General features: G+C 35.4%; 2 protein-coding genes across 3 annotated transcripts in view; one reads left to right on the forward strand and one right to left on the reverse strand.

The window, feature by feature from the left end:
• Nucleotides 1-19,498, reverse strand: part of LOC106143545 (methylcytosine dioxygenase TET) — a 44,508-nt gene that overhangs the window by 17,854 nt on the left and 7,156 nt on the right. For both annotated transcript variants that reach the window (XM_060945295.1, XM_060945294.1), the window contains exon 2: nt 19,000-19,017. The gene's annotated coding sequence lies outside the window, so the exon portion shown is untranslated. The remainder of the gene's footprint in view (nt 1-18,999; nt 19,018-19,498) is intronic.
• Nucleotides 1,655-6,550, forward strand: LOC106136136 (uncharacterized). The gene is made up of 2 exons (XM_060945092.1): nt 1,655-2,801; nt 3,183-6,550. Exons 1-2 carry the CDS (start codon nt 1,655-1,657, stop codon nt 6,548-6,550), a joined length of 4,515 nt encoding a protein of 1,504 aa, XP_060801075.1.

The raw sequence follows: 19,498 nt of genomic DNA on the forward strand, positions 1-19,498 counted from the left end.
TAGCAAGCAAGTACCTATCCGGTTGCTTTTATAAAACTTTTCATTTCTCAAAAGCTAATAATATTCATTCAAAAAATAAAATTTAAAAGTAAAAAAGTGCAACGTAAAAAAAATTGTTGTAGAACACAACATTGCTTACTTAATATTTTTATGTATAAAAGGGGATTACATAATTAAAAAATCAAAATGTTACAGGAGTAAATAATCGACAAAAAATTGTCAAACTTCATAAACCTGATGAAAAAGTTTCATTGTGACTTCAGGCATAGTGTATTGGGCCAAGGCCGCCTTTGATCTTTTTGGCTCCACATCAAAACGTATAACTCACAATTCTGTGCGACTTACGAATTAATTTCACCAGAATTTAGATTTAAAATTACTATTGTTTATTCCATGTGTTGATTTACGTTCTGTGTTTCACAATCGTTAATCTTTCGTATAAATCTTTGGCTGTCATATTATTTCGTCGTACGTTTATCCTTTGTCCAGCCCTTGATATTGGAAAATCGGTGATAAGTTTTTAATGCTTGATCTCTTAATATTTCACCGAATCTTTTTAATGTCTTGATAGTATCATAATTCTTATTAATCATTGCTAAAAAGTACAGAGATTTTTTCAAAACTTTTGAAATTGAATCTAACCGCATCGCATGTAATTTTGATAACGATTCGGCATTACGTCGGAACTTTAGCATAAATAATGTGACGTGCTATGAACTTTCTACTGACAAGAAAGTGCATCTACATAAAGGTAAAATTACAAAATTAAATAAATTAAAAATAAAGCTCATAAAGGAGGCCGCTGAAACGTACCATAAAATTGAAACATCGATAAAGTTAATAGGAAAGCGAGGCGTAACCACGACCTAATTAGATAAGCTATCAGACGGCGGGCCTCGGATTGATGGTGTACAAGAAATAGGACAGCGCATTACAATTGGAAATAGTTATACCGAAATCAAATTATATAAAAGTATGTAATTGAAATAAAATTGGTTTGACAATGTTTATGCAAGTTAAACTTGTTTCATTTTTCCCTACAGATTTCTAAGGAGAGCAATAACTTATTAAAAAAATATATATAAAAGGAAATATATACTGTACGTATTAATGGAATTCTTAGGGCAAAATCATCAGACTTCAATGCGCCCAAAAGCTCTTTTTTTATTTGCCAAAAGTTATGCCAAAGTTTAACTAGGTATTTCAAAGACAATAAATTCCCGTACCTACATGAAATTTTTAAAAATCCGTCAATGTTAAAGGCCAGTAATAAATGATTGTTATTATATTGTTTCCATCGTAATTCCAATGTAATGTTTACGAGTTTGGCAAGCTCACCGCAGATGCTGAACATTAGATTCACGAGAAAATAACCACGTAACAGTCGTAACACGTTTTATATCATTTCAATGACTACTTTTCGTTGTGTTTTGTTGTGAACTATTTTTGTAACAACCTTTTTGTATTTGTTTTCTATTATATTTTTTGATTTCTGTCACTGTAATGTCAATAAAGTTACCAATTCGACTGTTCACAAGTTTATCATTTTTCATAATAATATCCAATTTTATTTAATCTTATCATACAGTCCACCTTTTCACAACATTTTTTGGTCCATCTCGCCGTAGTTTTTGAATCAATTCGTATTTTCACCATGATCACTCGTAGTACGAGTAAAAAACATTTGCCCATCAACCCTTCCTCACCTCATACATTGCCCCCCACAATAGACGTAGTACCCATTAGTTCTCAAAGCCAATGCAACAGCAAAGTTGACCCGGTCGGAAGCATGCGATCAGCACAAACTGCATCAGGCCAATCATCTTCGTCGGCTGTAGCACGGAAAGCGACTGCGGTAGCGGATTTCAAACGTCGCCGCTACGAAAGGGAGAGGGAACTCGCCAAACAATTAGAAGAAGTGGAGGAGGCACAACTAGAAGCAGATTTGAAGCAAATAGAAGCGGAAGAGTCTCGAAGAGGAAGTGTTTTAAGCAACAAAAGTAACAGTCGAACACGCGATTGGGTAACTTCTCAATTTAATAATTTAAACTTAGGTTTCGAGGATCTTTGCCCGGAAATAGCCCCGGAAGCACTTCAAGGTACCTCACAAAATAATAATCCTACTGATATTTTACTAAAGGCGGTTGCCAATACGGCCGCTGCTGCAAAAGCAATTGCAACCAGTCAAGAAAAGCAGTGTAAAACAAATTTAATACCATTTTATGGTAATTGTCTTGACTGGACTCAGTTTAAACGTATTTATAATTTAACAAAGCCTTATTTTACAAATGCAGAGAACATTAACCGACTGCAGCACGCCATCAGAGGCCCGGCACGTGAAGCTGTGGCATCGATCTTAGTTTGCGGTGAAGACCCTGAATTAATCGTCGCAGCTCTCGAAGAGAACTTTGCACGGCCGGAGGTGGTGGTTCTCAAGGAAACAGCGGCATTAAAAAATCTGCCGCGTCTGGGTAACGATTTAAAGGAATTAGGAAATCTCGCCAATCGAGTACGTAATGCAGTTTCCAATATTAAATTATTAAACCAAGTAGAATATCTGTATGCTCCTGAACTATTCCATGCTATTTTGGGAAAACTAAACCCTGTCATGAAACTTAGGTGGTCAGATTTCGCTGCCCAAGAACAAACAAATAAACCGAAACTAGAGGTTTTATCTAAATTTTTAGTTAAAGAATATCAACAGTTTACCAAGTTTAGTTTGTCTCCTGAATTAGTTCTAGCTCAACCGACATTTTTCCAAAAAGATCCTAAACGAGAAAACATTCATGTTGCATCCGATAGTAAGACGTCAAATCTAAAAAAAACTGAATGTGTTTATTGTAAAAAAGCACATAACATAAAATCCTGTTCTGATTTCAAGTCACTACTAGTTGAGGACAGATGGCGTTGGCTTCGAGAGGCAAGAGTATGTTACAGGTGTTTGAAATCGAATCGTCATTTATGGAAAACTTGTAACACCCCTTGTTGTGGTATCGACGGTTGTAAATTTCGGCACAATCCGTTATTACACGGAATGACGTACAGTCAGCCCCAAAAAAATGTGCAATCCACAAGTCAGTCAGATCCTTATTCTTCAGTTACTGTTTCGAATATAATGCAACGAACTAATAATAATTCTAAACTACCTCAATGCTCAAGAGCCCTCCTAAAAATTGTTCCAGTGACGGTAACGGGCCCTGCCGGCAGCCGTGACGTCTATGCTCTTCTTGATGACGGAAGTACTGCGACGATAATTGAAGCTGACATAGCCACGGCTATAGGTGCCACAGGACCCACACAAAACATCACCGTGAATGGTATAGGTGGACTCAGCACAAACAAAACCATTTCATTTGTTGATTTTAAAATTAAAGGCAGGTACACACATGACACATTTCTAATAAAAAATGCAAGAGCTATGTCAGGTTTATCTCTGAGTCCACAGACACTTCATAGAGACAATATTGCATCTTATGAACATTTACTTGACTTACTCGACATTTTGCCATATGAAGGTGCTATTGCAACGCCCTCCATTCTTATAGGTGCTGAACACTGGTATTTGTCAATTACGCAAGAGATTCGTAAGGGCAAACATAATGAACCAGTTGCTTGTTTGACAGCTTTGGGATGGACGTTGTACGGCGTAGCGTCTAGTGAAACAAAATTAGTCGAATTTGTTAACAATTTATCTTGGTCAACAAAGTCCAGCAAAAACGAAGAATTAGATTTGTTTATCAAAAATCAGTATAAATTAGATTCTATCGGTATTTCAAAACAAGACACTATACATAGTAAGCAAGATATACGTGCAATACATATTTTGGAAAAGACTGCGAAACGCTTGCCTTCCGGACGGTTTGAGGTAGGTTTATCTTGGCGTGATGATATTTTTAATGTACCTGATAGTTACCCACAAGCGTTGTCACGTTTCCTATCTTTAGAGAAGCGAATGCAGCGTAGTACAACCTTTTCAATGGCGTATGAAACATTCATCAACAATATGTTAACAAAAGAGTATGCTGAAGAGTGTGATCCTGATTCTTATCATAAACAATATAAGAGTCAAGACGTACGAGTAGATCCATCCATTAAGTTTTACTTACCACACTTCGGTATTTACCACCCACAAAAACATAAATTACGCGTTGTGCTCGATGCAGCCGCTAAGAGTGAAGGAATCAACTTAAACAGTTTACTTATTCCTGGGCCTGACTTGTTAAAATCTTTATTAAATATTTTATTCCGTTTCCGTGAAGGACGAGTAGCACTAATTGCTGACATAAAAGAGATGTATTCTCAAATTCGCGTAAGAAAACAAGACAGAGATGCGCTACGTTTTTTGTGGAAATCATCTTCATCTAATTCTAGTTTACCATTAACAATCAAAGAGTATCGAAGGTCAACCGTAATATTTGGTGCTTCTTGTTCACCTTTTATCGCACAATTTATTAAGAACAAGAATGCTAAATCTTTCGCGGAGCAGTATCCCAAAGCTGTAGATGCCATTTTATACGATCATTACATGGACGATTATGTCGGTTCATTAGATTCTATAACTGAAGCAGCCCAACTTGCTCATGATATCGTACAAATTCACAGCGCGGCTTGTATGGAGATGCGAGGATGGACATCCAATGATCGCGCAGCCTTAAATATGGTAAATACAAATTTACAAGCTGCTCAGATGTTGGATGTTAATTCGAGTGTTTCTTGTGATGTCAAAGTATTAGGTGTAGAGTGGAATCCTAGCGTAGACCAATTAGGTTTTAGAGATCCAGGTTTCAGCTTCCCAATTACTTTGACAAAACGCGAAGTTCTGTCTATGCTGATGAAAGTATATGACCCCTTAGGGTTGCTTGGTCCTATTGTAGTAAAAGGACGCATATTATTTCAACAAACTTGGAGATCTGGTATTGATTGGGATACTCATCTTCCTACCTCCGAGGTCAATAAATGGACCGCCTGGTATCGGGAGCTTACCAACGCAGTAACTATTAAGATACCACGTTGGTACGCCTCCGCTGAAGGTTCTGAGCCACTTCAGAGAGATCTTCACATCTTTGTTGATGCCAGTGAACAAGCCTACGCTTGTGTAGCATATTGGCGATTTAAATACAAAAACGAAACTATTAAAGTAGCTTTGATATGTAGTAAGGCCCGCGTTTCACCATTAAAGCCGACATCTATTCCAAGACTCGAATTGCAAGCTGCTTTAATAGGTTCCCGTCTCGCTTTAGCTATCCAGGAAGGTCATCGCAAAAAACCTGACAACATTTATTACTGGACAGATTCGATGATCGTTCTTGGATGGCTGCGAAGTGACGCACGCTCATTCAAACCGTTCGTAGCCCACCGCGTCGCGGAAATTTGTGAGAACTCTAACATAGAAAACTGGCAGTGGGTACCGAGCGAGTTTAACGTAGCGGATGATATAACACGTTCGGAACATATTAATTTTGACTCTAGTCATAGATGGTTTACTGGACCATCATTTTTACTTGATTCACCAGAGAATTGGCCTTCAAAGCCAACCAAATTTCCTCAAAATTCTAGTGAACTTAAATCACAACCTGCTGAATCAATTGCAGTTGTCGCTTTAATATCATTACCACAACCAGTTACAGCAGATATCAATCGTTTTAGCAACTGGTTACGTTTATTACGTGCTACAGCACGAGCTCACCAAGCTGCAGAGTGTTTTAGAAATTTTTTGGCTTGCCGGCAAAATTCCAAAAATACAAAAGTTCTGCGATTTTCTTCAGCCACAACTACCGCTTTGCCACCTTTAACTGCAGATCATATAAAAGCCGCAGAAAGGCACATTTTGCAACGCGCTCAAATGGATTGTTTTGCTGAAGAACTATATGCTATTTCCAATTCGCTGCCGCTGACACGTCGCAGTCGCTTGAAGAAAATGTCGCCTGTGTTGAAAGGACGATTACTTCACATGTCCGGTAGAATCAAAGCCGCTGAAGGCATTGACCCTGAAACTCGTTCTCCAGTTTTACTCGATGGTCATCACCCTGCAGTACGCTTATTGATCCAGTCTTATCATGAAAAAGCCGGTCACGCAAATAATGCTCTGGTTATTAACGAAATTCGTCAGAGATTTTGGATTGTTGGACTTCGGAACACGATCAGATCTATTGTGAACAAATGTATTCTCTGCAAGATCAGAAAAGCTCAACCAATGAACCGAATAATGGGAGACCTTCCACCTCAAAGGCTCGCACATCATCAGCGACCTTTTACTTACACTGGTATTGACTACTTTGGACCCATCACTGTTACCATAGGACGTCGTCACGAAAAGCGCTATGTAGCACTTCTTACTTGTCTTACATGTAGAGCGATTCACCTTGAAATAGTTCACAGCCTATCATCAGACTCAGCAATAATGGCTTTAAGGAGGTTTATAGCACGTCGCGGAGTACCTCATACTATTTTTTCGGACAACGGAACTGCCTTTGTTGGAGCTAACCGAATATTACAAGAGTTCTATTCGAATTCTGTTGAAGATTTTGCAGCCTCTAATGGTATAAAATGAAGTTTTATTCCCGCTGCAGCACCAACGTTTGGCGGTTGTTGGGAAAGACTAGTACGCACTGTTAAAATTGCGTTAAATGCTACTTTAACAGAAAGATCTCCCAAAGAAGAAACTTTGATAACTTTATTAGCTGAAGCCGAAGCTATTGTGAATTCTCGACCGTTAGCCCATGTATCTACTGACCCTGATGATCCGACAACCTTAACTCCTTTTCATTTCCTAATAGGAACTTCATCCGTAGAGTGCCTTCCGACCGCAACTTTTACTGGAAATACATTTGCGGGTCGCTCAGAGTGGTAAAAGGCCTTACAATTAGCGGACCATTTTTGGAACAGATGGGTGCGTGAAGTACTTCCTACATTGCAGCTACGAGAAAGAAACAAGGATGAACATATTGATATCGATGACGTTGTAATAATAGCAGATGGTAATCTACCACGGAAGACATGGCCGCGTGGCCGCGTTGCTAAAATCTATCCCGGTAGAGATGGGGTGGTCAGAGTGGTAGATGTGCAGACGCCAGGAGGTTTGCTCCGCCGTCCCGTCGTTAAATTGATTAAATTAATTTAAGGGCGGGAGGATGTTGTGAACTATTTTTGTAACAACCTTTTTGTATTTGTTTTCTATTATATTTTTTGATTTCTGTCACTGTAATGTCAATAAAGTTACCAATTCGACTGTTCACAAGTTTTATCATTTTTCATAATAATATCCAATTTTACTTAATTTAATCATACAGTCCACCTTTTCACAACAGTGTTTTATTATACTTATATTGTTGTTGTCTGTTTCTCTATTAATATCTGACATCTTAGTTATACCTACTCCCTCTCCGAGCAATATATCTCATAGATTCCAATGGCATTCCTACTCATGGATCAAATCCACCATCAAACCCAGCGAGGTTTGTTTTCTTAAATTTTGTTTCCCGAAATGGGACGGTCATGCAATTTCATTGCCATATCAAAGAAAATCTTACATAATTTCAATACATAGTCTTTCATAAAAATCGCAAAGGTTACTCAAAAATTTGAAATTTGCGTCTATATAACCGTAACCGGACCCGCAAGGCTTTTTTTTGGATATAGCCCGAACAAAAACTATAATCCAAAATCAAACTGAAAAAAAATCTATCTTAACCTGACCCGGATCAAACCATAGAGACAAAAAGAACCATAAAGACAACATGATAGTTAGATGATATAAATCGTTCCAACTATTTTATTCCCTACCGAGTGGTCTGAATGCTAGACTTGGTGTATTACAGATGTTCGGGTTCGTAACACGTGTTCCCATCTATTCCTGAACGAAGCGGGAGCGGCGGTGGTGCAAGTTTTAGGCGAGAGAGGTTCTAAGAGGGCCATCAATTAGTATCAATTACATACATCATCTTCAGTAAGTTTCTGCCTGAGTCTTCTCCTGAGTCTAGTCTAGTCTCTGTGCCAAATTTAAACAAAACTTAAAAAATAAATGTAACTTATGATAAAGCAAATTTACATATTTTAAATAGATACTTTTATATACATTATTTATTTTTAATAATTTTATATAGATTCCTAAATAAAATCTCGCCTCTATCCCGGAAAGGTAGATGTAAAATGAATTCTTTTCAATGCACAATAATAATATGAATTGTGGATTCTATTCCGTCGGATTTAGCTAAGCCCTTATTGAAGAATGGGTAATTTAGCTGCGGCTTCTGACTCGGCCGTATGTTGCATCATTTCTGGGCTAAATTTATGTGCAGGTAGTTTCTAGCCATTGCGAAAGGAGAATAATTGAATGAGAATGAAAGCTAAACTCCCTTGTACTGAACCTGAACGGGTTAAATTTTTTTGAAAGATAATATGAATAAATTATAAATTAATTTTGGATTGACGGTAGTCATTCTATAGCACAGAAACGGAATTTTCCGTACAATACAAGTACTGTAAAAGAATGTTCTGTCATTCATCATCAGTCATCTTTAATCACAATTAAAATTAAAAATAATTGTGAATATTACAGTGAAAACTGCAAGAAAAATCCGTTGTTGGTTAAGCCGCTTGGAAACCGACAGTGGCGGAATGCTATTTTATTTTATACCTACCTATATATATAGATAAGTTCTACGAGTATTTGTATAGTATAACATAATTTAAGGGAGTTTGTTTAGATTAGCGCAATCTGTGTGATGATCCTACCTATCGCTTATATATGTATATACATTTATCGTCTTCACGAGATCTACATAACACTTCCGAATCGAGCGAAGCTCGGGCGTATTGCTTTTCACATCTTTAAGTAACCATCACGGTAATGTCAATCGATTTATCTTATCGAGTGATCAATATGCAGCAATGATCGATATTGAATTAATATCGGATGTTGTATCCGATGCTAATAGTTAAGTAGTCATGTTATAAGAATTATATAGTTTAACTAAAAGGAAAAGATAACTGAAATATATATATGTATAAATATAAAAACAAAATCATTATTTCGAAACATTTTTTGTAATTTGTACTTGCGTGAAGTAAGTACTGTGTCAAAAATGAAAGTGTATCTGTAAAAAGAGTTTATGACATGTTGAGAGAGAGTAGAAATCGGGCTAAAAGTATATTCAGCCAAATCAATTCAAAATTTAATTGAATTACTAGAATTTGATACATCGTCAGATAAGACCTCGATAGGATCTAAAACAATATTTCATTCAGAAACGCCACGTGCCACGGCTCATGAAATCTGGTTGTCAATAATGATGTATGACTGTCCTGTTGCTAACCAATATATCCCGCGGGAGATGACTGATGGCCGCCAATTTTCCACGAGGTATGACGTCATCTTGGCCGGCTTCCAGGTGCATTGAACGTGGAAATATTATGAGGAAACGCGCTAGTTAAGACGTCATTCCTTAACTAGACATAGACTTCGGGTACGCTTGTTTAAGCGCCTCTTTTAGTTCAGAATACCTATGTTTTTCATCGCATTGGGAAAAAGCCGCTTAATAAGTCTTCGTACTGGATTATTTGTGATCATTTCCTAGGGTAGTCTCTCTTTGTCCTGGCCTTAGTCCTGGTTGCATCTTCACCAGTTTGGGGAGGAACCCAGGGTAATGCCATTGAGCATGGATCCTAGATTTGGTGAGTCAGGCTTACACACGAAGCGACTCCCATCCGCCTTCCGCAACTTTTACGCATTGCCTGAATGTGCAGGTTTCCTCAAGATGTTTTTCCTCACCATTAGTATTCAAACTTTAAAAAATGTCACTGGTACTCGTACATTGCCGAGGTGTTATTTGAACCTGTGCCTTTATGCGCTTTATTTATATTATTCGACCTCCTGTGTACTGTTTTTATTTTATTTTTTATTAGTTTATAATAATTTGTAACTTATCCCTCACAGGGATAAGTCCGCCCCTGTACATCGTTATTTTTAATGTATTTTTATGTACTACTTAAAATTTGTTATGTACAATAAAGTATTTACAAACAAACAAACAATTTGCCTAATTAAAAATTCTAAAGCCGCTGAATGTGGCCTTTTACTCTTGTGACTCTGCCTACCATGTTAAGCATACCTAAAGAGGGGACCATAACATCACGTATAATCCCTTACGGGGTACCCAGAGCCAGCAGTCGAAATTACCATAAGAACTAAATATATACTAAGTTAATGCAGTGCCTACATACATTGGTAAAGAAATCTAGTAATAATATAATGGTAACTGTTCATTCTAACCTAGTATAACTAAAATGCCGTTATCTGCCAAATCCTTGTTTTAAGTAAAACGTCAAAAACTGCGGTAAAAATTTAAACTGATGCCATTCATCAATGAGGACGCCTATTTATGACTTAAAGGTACCAAAAAGTCGTATATACAGATCGAAAGAGCTTGTTTTTTCTTATTTTACTGGTAAAAAAGGTGTAAATCCTGATGTCAGATAACGGCATTTTAGTTATACCACGGCAGAACTATTCTCACGCGATATCCTCACGTCTTCAGAATTACCGCAGTTAGAGTAGTGCGATCAACTTGGCATAACTTTGGAGTTGCATCCTTGTTACCAGTTCCACTTAGCAATTTAAGACCCATTCATGTAGAAGTGAAATTATTATTATTATTGCACATATTGTTCATTATTCTGTATTATGAGTTATATTGTACTAGAATCTTTGATACGAGAACATATCTGTTATATCCTATGTCAAATCTCAACGGAATTTATGCATGGGTTTAAGTTGTTGGTTAAAAAATTCAACCGCTATTTTTACTACGCTTTTATTAGCTTGGGTTGTATGTATGTATGTATGTATGTATGTATGTAACGGAATCTTTGAGCTTAATTTTCACTGATTTCTAAACGTCTGATCAACTTGGAACTTTGCACACGTATCAAGGACCGATGACAATGCAATATTTTGATAAGAGTTTCTCATTATCCTTATTAAAACTGCCAGGATTAATAAATTCATTTTTAGATCCTTCGTATGAGAGCAAGAGAGACAGAGATAGCACCAGTGCCAGTAATCTCCATACAAGAAACCAAGAAGTTCTGACGTATAATGAGTCAAAAAGAGATGTAATATATTTCCATATAATGTCACTATTAACCTGAGGCTTCTTTATTTCATCGCATTGCTCCATTTAGAATTACCATTAGAAACAATAGTAGAATTAGTAGAATATTTTAAAACAATAAAAAATATATAAGTAATAAAACAAAAGTAATAAATGAAAATTGAACAACTAAATTTACAATAATACAAGAATAAAGTTACTACCTACAGAACTTTGCGATATTTAATACGTATTTAACATATTAATGCAATTCTTGAATTAACATTAGGTATCTTTTGCCTATTTATAATAGCAACACTGTAATACTCGTTTGGAAAATGAGTGACAGTTTTTTATGTCAAATAAGTTTTGCAGTAAGTTTTGATTAAATTCGATTCGAACACCTGTAAACTTTCTTTCTGTTGTTTTTTACCGGTGCCTGTGTATTTACCTATTTGCACTTTGTTTTGTGCTGATAACTTGTCGTTATTTGGAGTTTGGAATCTTCCGTTGAGTCGAGCTTTGTTCTTCCGGATATTCGTGTGATTTTATCATCTGAGATTGGACTCTGACTGTGTTTACTGTGTTGTGCAGATATTTTGAGATAGGACTCCTGTAAAAAGTACCTTATTATTTGAGATAGGAGTCCCAAGTTTGTGTTTGTTTTTGTGAAAGACAGATTTTACAACAAAGTGCCACGATGTCTTCAGATAAACTTTGTTGCGTTCCTGGTTGTAAAGGCAGTGGAGGTATGTTTGAAATATTTTTGTTCCTGTATCAATCTGCCTCTTAATCTAGTGGTTTGATTCCTGGCAAGGCCACAATCGAAAATTATTACGTTTGCTGGATAGTCAAAAATATTATTAACAGTGATTTATCACTATAAAATTCTTTTCAACTGGGTTTAACAATCATCATACATACATATAATCACGTCTATATCCCTTGCGGGGTAGACAGAGCCAACAGTCTTGTAAAGACTGATAGGCCACGTTCAGCTATTTGGCTTTAAGATAGAATTGAGATTCAAATAGTGACAGGTTGCAAGCCCATCGCCTTAAAAAGAATCATGATGATGAGAATATTATGAGATTTAATCCAATCAGGCCACATATAACTTTAAGCAAGTTAGTTGTGAAAACCTCCGGCGATGGGCGCATGGTTGCGAAAGTCTTTTCTAGTAAGATAGTTATACCAGAAGTGTTAACTTCCAAAAAATAATTGTATAAAAAAACTAAAAAACTACCCGTTTTATTGCAAATCGAACTAAAAAATAGAAAATAAATAATAGTTTAAAAAAAACTAAAAAACTACGCTTTTATTGCTAAACAAACTAAAAAATAGAAAATAAAAATTAATGACAAAGGAATTCAGTAGTAGCAAGTCGAACAATCAGTTATAGTCAGTTGTAGTAGTAATTACCTCGGATTAAAATTATAACAAAATTAAATTTATAAACAAAACAATTTAAATCAGAGTAAAAAGCGTGGGGTGCATTTTACTTCATTTTCATAACTCTCTTGTCATAAATATATGCTAATAGAATGATTTTAATATTTACTACATCAGGCACCCCACGCTTTTTACTCTGATTTAAATTGTTTTGTTTATAAATTTAATTTTGTTATAATTTTAATCCGAGGTAATTACTACTACAACTGACTATAACTGATTGTTCGACTTGCTACTACTGAATTCCTTTGTCATTAATTTTTATTTTCTATTTTTTAGTTTGATTAGCAATAAAAGCGTAGTTTTTTAGTTTTTTTTAAACTATTATTTTCATCTATTTATACAAACATACAGTCACGTCTATATCCCTCACGAGGTAGACCTCAGGGGTAGATAGAGCCTGAATCTCAAAAAAGACTGAAAGGCCACGTTCGGCTTTATGATGGAACTATTTATGGAGTAATGATCACACATTTTTTTTTACTTTGTTGACATGACACCCTATATTTTCTTGTATGTAAAAATGTATGTTTGTATGTGAGTGCTCTGCAATAAAGTGAATAAGGCGTTCCGAGCGCTGTGTGGGATAACAAACTGAAATTATTTTTTGCAAATAAATTTCAAGTTTAGGAATAAAAGATTTCAACGAATCTCGTCTATTAAAAATTATTTATATCTTCTTCTTTAATTTTTGTTTCCTATAGTTATGACAAGTAATTTCGACTTTACATTATTTGTCAGTCAGTCATCAGAAACCCAAGAAATAAAAGAGTTATATTGATTGATTGATGTTCTACTATGCTGATCAAGAGATAAGATGTTTTGTATTCCATAAATATATAATGCGGAGTTATTATTTTTCAGTTCATTACTCCGCGATAAAATATTTTTTTGCCAAAGAAAAATAACAAGTTAAGGAAAATTATTCAAGGCGACTGTCCGATGTTTTGACAATTTTATGACAAGAAAAATGTTGTTTTGTCTTCCACAAATATATAATGCGGAGTTATTAAACACTCCTTTTTAGAATTACGCACGGAAAAAACACAGGTTTTAATGAAGTATATACACCAATAAGGCGTACTCTTACTAGATTTATGAGTGTAAGATACTCTTGTAGTTGATCTTATGATTTAAAAAATGGCTTACCTCTCCTTAGGCTGTGGAGTATTTTATAATAATCTAAATAATATAAGATCCATGTGATTCCGATTGCTTTGACTTAACTTTCCTATGCCGTGTGGTTCCCAGCACTTTAGAATAGGACCATTCAATATCTTTACCATGAATGTCGTGTAAAAAGCGACCTAGAGATAGGATTACAAACTTTGGAATCTTTTTGTAGGCGATGTCACAATTTAAATTTTAATTCCATCATTAAGTCATACAGCTGAACGTAGACTTCCAGTATTTTTCAAGAGCTCTGTCTACTTCGGACCAGATATAAACGTGTCTATATGTATTTATATTCTATGACCTACTGTCGTACGAAGGATCTGTTAAAAATACGCCTCTGATAATACTTTATCAGTGTCAACATATGTTCATTGAAAATATGATTTCAAGAATAATGAATGAATAGAAAATCTTTATTAGCCTGGACTCCACACATTCCATGCGTCTATTACTTGAAGGTTAACTATTGTACTGTAACTATTGTATTGACTCTTATTGGTCCATAGCCTTCTTCGAGTAAGTATTGTGCTCATGAATTGATCGCTTCCTTGTGGTACAGTCAACAAAACAAAGTTATAAAATGCATAGATTTCCAACAACTATAATTTAATTCGCGCGCCTGTATTAATTATTATTCAGTTTAATTTGTCCAATTTAATCAAGTTTTTTATTGTGAACTTTGAAATGATTGATCGTTCATAGATTTGATTTATATTTAAGTAACTCATAAGCGTACATACTCTTTGAATACAATTTCGTTAAATAATACTTTCAATCGTTTCAAGGCTGTTGGATCTGTCTACCCCACAAGTGATATTATTATAAGTTGCATGTATATGTATATGCATGCATGTATAAATCAAGAGGTATATCTATTCTTCCAAATGACCGATAGAAAGAAAAAATATTTGTATGGAAGTTAAATATGTTTGCAAATAGCCTGATATGCTAACGGTGCTTGTTATCAACGGATTGTAAACAGAATTTTAAACGCGATCTTCAATGTCAAAACTTCGGTGCCGTCTCGTGAAGGATATTCGGGTCATCCGGTATTATTTTATAAATAAATATTTAAGATCGTCTTGGATAAACAAAAAGGAAAAAACATAAGTAATTTACCGCATATTCCTTGATGTTGTACCTACGCTTTGTAAATGTTTTTGTTTATTTTGCTCTTGATTAAAAAGCCATTTGGGAATTTTCGGTCTTTGAAATTTGCCTGACAAACAAATATTTCCTCATAGATAAATTGCTTTCCATTTTGGAACTGCGTACCCGAAATAAATGCAAACCAAAAAAATGCGGCATTTATATTAATAGATGTCATTACTCATGCGCCCCAATAAAATTTTGCGTTTTTAGATAAGCAGTGTTTATAGGTCAAGTTATGTGCCCCGCACTACCTTTCTTATTTTAAGCAAAATCAAGACGTCTCGGGAGAGAAGTCCGGGGCGCATCTATGACCAAGACCTTGGATTGGGTAAGTCAGGTTTTTACACAAAGCGACGCCTGAGAACGTTTGCAGGGGAATCTTAAATGCCTAACCCGTTTCGGATATGATAACTATGTTCATGCAATGAAGTTACAATCCCATTGTTTTCTCTCATCATAAGAGCACGGGTTAGCAATAAAACCAATATAACTCAGATAATAATCATTGGTAACGGCTGCAGTAGGACCTGCACCTGTGCATCACACTTTTTTATTCGGGCGCTTTATCGCCCACCGACACTGAATACGACAGTAGCGCCCTCTATTTCAGGCGTCATATTTTTCTACCAGTTTCTATTGTTATGTTACAGTATGATAACAATAGTCGTGCCTACTAGTCTGTTTAATAAATAACAATTGATTACCGCAACACTGGTAGTAATTTGCGCTGATGTTTTCAAAACATCCGCAAACGATATCCAAACATGACACGTTATTATAATCTCGACTAGGTATGCGTTTCTAAAACTTTCGTAACTAAAGCGTTTACAGGACTGAAGATTAGGCTACATATTGTAAATAAAATGACCATGACCTTGCCTTTCTAAAACAAAACTTGGACTAGGAAAAGTTTCATAGATTGACTTTGTAGTTTGCCTTTACAAATGTCTATAAGACTAAATACTAAGCTATTAATTTAAGGTAAAGGAGATTTAACTTGTGATATTTATCTACGAAAATTATTAAATTTTTTTTTGATTTTACGACTTACGACTTATTTTTTCAGAGATTTTCATTGTTTTATTATGATCAACTATCTTGCAAAGTAAGCGAATTCAGGGCAATAATTTTTTCACAGTTGTTGGAAGATGATAATTCTCTATATTGACGTAGCAGGCGACAAAAGCACAAACTAGAGCTACTAAAATTTTCAATGCAGATTTCTGCCAAATATTTTCACAGAATGTGAATGAGCGAACCCAAAGCTTTGAAGAAAATACAATCGTGAATGCGCTTAGAGACGACATTTTGGTAGAGTTTTGAACAAACACATTTTAACTGCACTTCGTTTCACTTAGGTATATATAATGAAGAATATGAAGCAAAAAGTTAGCGCATATGGATGCATGATTGTTGTGACGGATTTTATTAAACTTAACATATGTAATACATACATTTAATTATATCTATATACCCTTCTGGGTAGACAGAGCCAACATTCTTAAAAAGACCGAAAGGCTACGTTCGGCTGTATGACTTAATGATGGAATTGAAATTCAAATAGTGACAGGTTGCTAGCCCATCGCATACAAGGAGAATCCCAAGTTTATTCGCCATTCCCTTAGTCGCCTTTTACGCTATCTATGGGATGGGATAGATGTGGAGTGGATCTATTCTAAAGTTCAAGGAACCCCACGGCACTGCCGGGAACCACACCTTAAACTAAATCTTATTTTACAACGGAGTTTTAGCTGAAAACCACGTGGCCAACTCTATGATAACGTTAAATTAAAAAGTACAAACATAGGACTATGTCTCTCATTTACTAATTCACAATGATTCATACAATTTTATGTTGGTAACGGGCTGTGTTTAGAATGAGACGTACAGAGTGAGAAACCCCAGCCTATGACGTCACCGGCGCGGGCGCACGTAACGGCAACCTCGCGCCCGATGTTTTGTAAATATAATCTTCAAACTTGGAAGGCGATTGTTGTACGAAAGAGAGGGAAGTCGAGACAGGGATACCTACACGGGATATGTCAAAATTGGACTTTATTGTGTTACAATTTGGGACAGATTTGAATTAATTCAATGGATGTCTGGATCCAATAATATATTCGTAACCTTACATTGACTGGGATGTATGGACTAATTAAATTCTATTGGAAACTTTCTTCGAAAATCTTTGGATTTCAATATGTCTTTTTTATGGGCTTAAATCACTGTTTTTAACGTTTGGTCCATCAATGTCACTAAAGGGGTTTTAAATTTACAATAGCTAGCTACTAGATAAGCTGATAAATAATTAAAAATCTTTTATTAGTTATTAATTTGAACACGGAAGTGCCTATGTAGGATTATCAAATCATTAAAATTAATTATCTAGGTACTTATTAATCTTGTTGTGCCGTGTGGTTCCCGGCACCAATACAAAAAAGAATGGACCACTCAGTCTCTTTCCCACAGATGTCGTAAAAGGCGACTAAGGGATAGGCTTTACAAATTTCTGGGATTCTTTTTTAGACGATGGGCTAGCCACCTGTCACTATTTGAATCTCAATTTTATCTTAAAGCCAAATAGCTGAACGTGGCCTATCAGTCTTTGCAAGACTGTTGGCTCTGTCTACCCCACAAGGAATATAGTTGGATTATATGTACGTACACAAAAATATAGTACTAGTAGGTACTTCAATCAAAAAGTTTCAGATCAAAAGCGAGTATGTAATTCATAATTGAAGCCGCCGAAGCACTTCAAACTTTCAGCACGTAAAGCCTGAATCGAGTTAAAATTTTAACTTTATTAATACGGCGTTATAAGTGAGTACGAAATTTTAATAAATAAGTCGAAGGCGGTCCGGGGTGGCATCGAAATCTCCCGGGGTCACTGACCCATCGACCGCGCCCCTCCCCGAGCCTTCCCGACGTGGGTATCGAACCTCCGCGGGTGCAATGTGTCTAAGATATATTATGTATTACATTCAAATAAAGCTATTAAAATTATACATACATACATATATAAAATCACGCCTCTTTCCCGGAGGGGTAGGCAGAGACTACCTCTTTCCACTTGCCACGAACTCTGCATACTTCCATCGCTTCATCCACATTCGTAACTCTCTTCATGCAACCTCGGCGGTTTCGGGTACTTTTGACCTGACCATTTACCATGACGTCCTTAATTTGATCAAGATACGTTCGTCTAGGTCTTCCCACTCCGACCTTTCCCTCCGGACAGCAGATATTAAAATTATGTCCCAGCTAATTTTAGAAATCCGAAAATAAACGCGACAATGCTTTACAGTTAAACCTTTATTAATTGTTTGGATCTTGAAAAGAGCATGGGTTACTCTTTTTGTATAATCTATTGGTACTGTAATTAAGAGAGAATTACCTGAAATAACGCACGAAAATTAACGGGGTATTTCGATAAACGCGGGCGAACCGTGGGGGCTTTTTCTAATGCACAAATAAAGCTACTCAAATATCAATTATAACATTCTATACCAAAATATCCTAGGTTTTCCTATTAAAATGTGTACAACATATTATTTATAATATGCAAATAAAGCTATTAAAATATATCCATTAATATCTATCATTGAAAGTGCTGGTTTCATTCACAGCTGCTAAATTCAAAGCAAGGGGTATTTACATATTAGATTATAAATTAAAGTTTGACTAAGTACCAACGTGAAGACTAATATATACCTTAAGACTACTTTACTAGCTAACTCATTATTTAAGTGCTTACTTACCTGATTACTATTATTATGAAAGTATACCAAAAAAGCACAACTTTTATAGAGGAAAAAGTGATAAGCAAACCAAAACTTTTAGAGTAGAGCATTTACAGCAAAATAAAATACTTAGGAAAATATAGAAGCAGTTAAAATGAAGTGCAAAAGTTTGTTTAAATAAAGAGGTAAATATGATCAACATAATAACCAAATATTAATTTATGGTAACGTATGTAAAAAATAACAATACTTTTCCACAGGAAATAAAAAAAAGAGCCAAAAGAAAGAGAAGAACTACTTACTAATTTAAAAGTAAGGTGCGAAGAACTAGGTACTTATTTTAGAGTTAGATACAGCATTAGTGCGAAAGATTTAAGACTAATATTTACCTTGATATCTTGTAAGACCTGTAAACAAGTAAACGAAGATTAGTTTATTATTCGGCAGTTTCTTAACTATATGATAAATTAAGTATATTCAAATAAATCGTTATCAAACTGCAGGACAAAACTATCACGACTTTATTTGCAGAAATAATAGCTCGCAAGGAAAAACACACAAAAGAGCAAGAATAACTTTAAAAAATAAAAAAATGTGATTATAACAATGTAACTTTAGATACTAAATGAAAAATAAGTAAGTATATAAAGTTCTTCTATTATCTTAATTTCATGAAGATAATAAGTGATCGAATCATAAGTCGAAATGTATTTACCCCATAATATACATAATCACGTCTTTATCCCTTACGGAGTAAACAGTGCCAACAGTCTCGAAAAGTTTAGCTGCATGATACAGCTGCATAGTGCGATTCAAATACAACCAATAACAAGTTTATATGCCATTCCCTTGATTGAAAAATGCATGTTTAAGCTAACCATAGATAAT

This window comes from Amyelois transitella, chromosome 7 (genome assembly GCF_032362555.1).
Source record: "Amyelois transitella isolate CPQ chromosome 7, ilAmyTran1.1, whole genome shotgun sequence".
NCBI lineage: Eukaryota > Metazoa > Arthropoda > Insecta > Lepidoptera > Pyralidae > Amyelois > Amyelois transitella.

Bases quoted from the DNA above. Each gene is read 5' to 3' on its own strand.
- LOC106136136 (XM_060945092.1), top strand. From the start codon at position 1,655: ATGATCACTCGTAGTACGAGTAAAAAACATTTGCCCATCAACCCTTCC. The intron at 2,802-3,182 runs GTAAGACGTCAA...AAATTGTTCCAG, and splicing joins CATTCATGTTGCATCCGATA to TGACGGTAACGGGCCCTGCC.